This window comes from Plecotus auritus, assembly GCF_963455305.1.
Source record: "Plecotus auritus genome assembly, chromosome: 9".
Taxonomy (NCBI): Eukaryota; Metazoa; Chordata; class Mammalia; order Chiroptera; family Vespertilionidae; genus Plecotus; species Plecotus auritus.
In genome coordinates, this window is record NC_137783.1 from 136592247 (window position 1) to 136597631 (window position 5385).

The window sequence follows — 5385 nt, forward strand, 5'->3', positions numbered from 1 at the left end:
AATATGTGTTCTAGTTCTGTGAAATACACCATTGATATCTTGATAGGAATTGTGTTGAATCTGTAGATTGGGTATTATGGATATTTTAATGATGTTAATTCTTCCCACCTATGAACACAGTATATGTTTCCACTTATTTGTATGTTCTTAAATCTCTTTATTCGGTGACTTATAATTTTTAGAGTACAGGCCTCTTTACATCACTGGTTAAATTTATTCCTAGGTATTTTGTTCTGTTTGAAGCAATCATAAATGGAATTATTTTTAGTTTCCCTTTCTGATAGTTCAAAATTGGTATATAAAAATGCAATTGATTTCTGGATATTTATTTTGCATCCTGCTACTTTACTACATTCATTTATCAGTTCTAATAGTTTTGTCGTGGAATCTATAGGGTTCCTTATATACGGTATGATATCATATGCAGATAATGACATTTTTACTCCTACCTTTCCAATTTGAATGCCTTTTATTTCTTCTTGTCTGATTGCTGTGGCTAGGACTTCCAGTAATGAGTTGAATAAGATTGGTGAAAGTGGACATCCCTTTCTTGTTCCTGATCTGAAGGGAAATGCTTGTACCTTTTGCCCATTGAATATGATGTTGACTATGGTTTCCCATATATGGCTTTTATTATGTTGAGATATCTTCCCTCTATCCCGAGTTTGCTGAGAGTGTTTATCATAAATGGGTGCTGGATTTTATCAAATATTTTTTCTGCATCTATTGATATGATCATGTGATTTTTATCCTTCATTTTATTTACATAGTGTGTCACTTTTGTGGATTTGCAGATATTGTACCAACCTGCAGCTGATATGAGAACAATTGTTATTAGGTGAACATTTACAAGTGGATAACAACAAAAAAAAATTGTAGTATACGAGGCCTATTAAACATCACTGCTTTCCAAGGCTTATCATACATCATAAACAGCTTCTATAACCTAATTTATGGTATATACATTTGATATTGAACTTTACCTGGGGTGTTTGTTCAGGTTTTTCCATAGGCTATGCAGGGCACCTTTCACTTCTTTGTTTCTCAAGCTGTAGATCAGGGGGTTCAGCATGGGTATGATCAAAGTGTAAAACAGAGAGGCCATTTTATCACTGTCAAAGGAATGACTGGACTTGGGCTGCATATACATGAAAGATAGAGTTGCATAGAATACAACCACCACTGTTAGGTGAGATCCACAGGTGGAGAAGGCCTTGTGCCTTCCCTCTGCAGAGTGCATATTGAGGATGGCCAGGAGGATCAGTAGGTAGGACACAAGGACTACCAGAAGAGATGAAACCAAATTAAACACTGAAAAGATCAATATTATCAACTCAATTTCATGTGTGCTTGAGCATATCAGTGTCAACAAGGGAAGATTGTCACAGTAGAAATGATTAATGATATTATGGCCACAGAAAGATGAAATAAAAATCTTTATGGTGATTATGAGCGAAAGAAAAGCACTGTAGAGATAGGGGACTGCTACCAGTGCCCAGCATAACCGTGGTGACATGATGACTGTGTAGAGTAGAGGGTTACAGATGGCCACATAGCGGTCATAGGCCATTGCTGACAGAATGAAAAGTTCACTAATGATGAACAAGATGAAGAACGCTAGTTGGGCTGCGCACCAATTGTAGGGAATAGTCTTTAGTTTTGTTACAATATTTGCCAACATTTTTGGTCCCACAGCTGTTGAATAACCAAGATCAGTGAAAGCCAGGTGTCTGAGAAAGAAGTACATGGGTGTCTGAAGCCTGGAGTCCATCTTGGTGAGGATGATCATGCCCATGTTGCCCGCCACAGAGACTGCATAGATGATGAGGAACACCCCAAAGAAGGTGGCCTGCAGCTCAGGGTGGTCTGTGATTCCCATTAGAATGAATTCTTTTAGCACTGTTAGGTTTTGTTGGTCCATCCAGGTTTATCAGAAAACCTATTCAGGATAAAGATATTCACATATTCAATAGCTTTTATGTAGTATCATCTAGCAATTTTTTTTTTTGTATACAAAGTTGGTATAAATAAAATAAATCCTAATATACTAGTTAAGGTACATTAAAATAATCCACTTTCTACAAATAAAAACAGAGACATGAATAACACTGGAGATAGAGTTTTGCGTTTTCCACGGGAGGAAATATGTCCCCCTCTAACATTTGATAATATTAGAAGCATTTCGGTGGCACACCTGAAGGATCTGTGCTACTGGAACACATGGTTGGCGTCTAGTGAGGCTGCTAATTATCCTACTGTGTTAGTTATACCCCCAACAAAGAATTTTACAGCCCCAAATGCCAGTAAGTCCAATGGTGGCAAACACTGTTATATGTAGTGATATAGGTATAAACATAGAAAAAGGCAGTAAATATTAAAAATGTTGAAAACTGTAGGCATTAGGTTTGTAGTTCATTGTTAAGCTTTTCTGTTGTCTTTAATGAAATGACAATTACATAATTGCACTTATCAAATTATAATCACACTATGTGACATGAACCTATGTTAATTACATAATAGAATTTTATAAATCCAAATTCCAATTATTTGTAGAAACATTTGGAATCCCTCATTTTAGACATATTCCTTTCATTTAATTTACTAAAAGTCATATTGATTTGTTATGCTAAAGTATCACCTACAACAATTTCAGGTGCCATTTATTAATGTTTAAGTTTCATAATCATATATTCAAATATTTGTAAGTATTCAATATTATAGACATTGCAATTTTGTTTATAATACACAAATATTAATTTTAAAATGTTCAAAATAAATATTATTATATTTTATGGTAGAATTAAAAAAACATATTGTTTTTAAGCCATTATGTCTACAGTTGTTACAGGATGACAAATTTAGCACACGATCGATATTGGACAAATGTGTATCTTATGGAAACTCTTAAAGATCATAGTAGATATTCTGTGTATAGAAAAATATACACAGGTAGTTAAAGTCTCTGTTATACTTACATTTGTTGGATATACTAAGGAGTCCTTAGGGCTAATGATGTAAGTTTTCTTAATTTCTATACACATCAACAAAATCAATTATTTTTCATAATTAGGTTGGGAAGATAAATAAGAATTAAATGTTTCATTGTATTTATGGTACCTGGAAATATCCCTCTAATAGCAAATCCATGTCATTTTTATTTTGTGTGTCTACTTTTATTTTTTAAGTATAAGCAGTATGTTGCTGAAATAGATTACCTTTACATATGTCTACATACATTCTTTTTGTGTGACATAACTTCTTTGTCTGGAGTATGCTGATAAAGAGCCTGAGTAGCCCTAACCAGTTTGGCTCAGTGGATAGACCATCGGCCTGCTGACTCAAGGGTCCCGGGTTTGATTCCGGTCAAGTGTATGTACCTTGGTAGCAGGCACATACCCAGTAGGGAGTGTGTAGTAGGCAGCTAGCTGATCAATGTTTCTCTCTCATTGATGTTTCTAACTCACTATCCCTCACCCTACCTCTCTGCAAAAAAATCAATAATAATAATATATATATATATATATATATATATATATATATATATATATATATATATGAAAAATAGCCCAAGTAGTCTATTATCAAGGTAACTGTTCCTAGTGAATTCCTGCCTCTTTCCACCAGGACCCAACTCCCTGACTGTAAGTGGAACATAAATGTATTGTTATTGTGAATTGATCTTCTTCCTTACTTACAATATTTAATAAAAATTCACATAAAACCTAACATATCTTCTTTTCTCCAGGTGCATAATAACTAACATACATTATATCATTTGTGACATAAAATATGTATTTTGTCATAGTGGAACCTAAGCTAGTAGTATGAGGAAACTGAGCAAATTGAGAGACAGGAAGATCACTGGAATTGATCGTATGTAATGAACTTTTGTAAACATTCCCTTTGGATAAACACATTCTCTACTGAAAAAAGAAAATAGGTGTAAAATCACTATATTACACAACAGTATATTGGCAAGATAAAGTTCAAAGATATATATATGGATTCCATGATGTTAAAGTCTGGCCACAAAGGACTCCTCCATAGTATAAAAAAGCTTTTAATGTAGACATAAATAATTATCATTAAAAATATATTTAGAAATATCCATGACATGCCACCAGTTTAAAAAAATACTAGAGTAATGCCAAAGTAAAATAAGGATGGCTTCTAAGATCCAATAAATAATGGATAAAACATGTTATATACATTTTCTTTAAAAAAATGAAAACAATACAATTGATTCTGGCTACAAGGAAAATATAAATAAGAGTCAGTGAATTAGCTATAAGAAAGCATATAGAAAAATACAAAATTAAAGCATTACATTTTAAATGTGTTTATAGGAAATCCACATTTTTTTCACATAAAACATGGCTTACCTGTGTGAGCTTCTGATATACTATCCTGTTCCCAAATACCTACCATTTTATGTCAGAAAGACTGAAATACTGTTAAGAAAAATGTAAATGAATGGAATAAGAAACAATATAATTTTTTTAGTTGCAGTGAAAGGCTAAAGAAAATAAATTACATGTGTAAATAATGGTTTTCCTGTAAGATAAGGGTAGAAAGAAGGGCTTTCTCTCACCAGCTTTAGGTTTCTATAGGAAGCATCAAATTAGGTTTGTATAGTTTACTCTCGCTGTCGACTATCATTTTATCATTGTTAAAGATATACTCGCTGAGAAATTATATGTGATTTCTGACAGATTTCACTGGAAATTGAACACAGTGTACCTTGTACCATCACCATAAAACTTAAAAATCTTCTACCCTCCAAATTTTCTTTTCACATCTCAGTGTAAGATGAAAACACCCTTTTTGCCCATCAAGTTTATCAGAAAAAATTCACATTCATACATTGATTTAAATATCCAATAATTATTACAATGTTTTTGAGAAGAAGAGCCTAGAGGCACTAAATGACTCAGGGTTTGGAAGGACAGAACACTGGAAATTGAAAACGTTCAGCTTGATAATTCTGTCAGAATTTTAGTTTTCCATTCCTGACTCTTTGTTTGGCTTTCTTGTCTCTTGGTTTTGTCTTCTGTTATTCATATGATTAAGTATTTATGTGATACATACATTTCACATGAGCAATATGACACTAGCATTTCAAAGATGCTTTTTAGCATTTGTGAAAATATTTGAACAATTCTTCTGAATTGAAAGGAGAGCAGTTCTATTTTTCTCATGCATTATCAATAGCATACTATGTACTGAAGCCAAACAGAAGTCCTGATATTTTAATTTGGTTTTCCATAGAAAAAGTTGTTATCTTGCAAATGTCACCAACGCTCTTCAGATATTGGTATAATACAGCATCACATAAAATATCTATCTGCTTACCTGTGATGAAGCCTCTCTCTTGCTTTCCTGGTA

At 33.1% G+C, this 5385-nt stretch overlaps 1 protein-coding gene across 1 annotated transcript; it reads right to left on the reverse strand.

Annotated features, from left to right (window-relative positions):
• Nucleotides 1–979: 979 nt before the first annotated feature.
• Nucleotides 980–1921, reverse strand: LOC308233747 (olfactory receptor 8K3-like; the record flags this gene model as incomplete). The annotated part of the gene is made up of 1 exon (XM_080640694.1): nucleotides 980–1921. One exon carries the CDS (start codon nucleotides 1919–1921, stop codon nucleotides 980–982), a length of 942 nt encoding a protein of 313 aa, XP_080496820.1.
• Between the last annotated feature and the right edge of the window lie 3464 nt (nucleotides 1922–5385).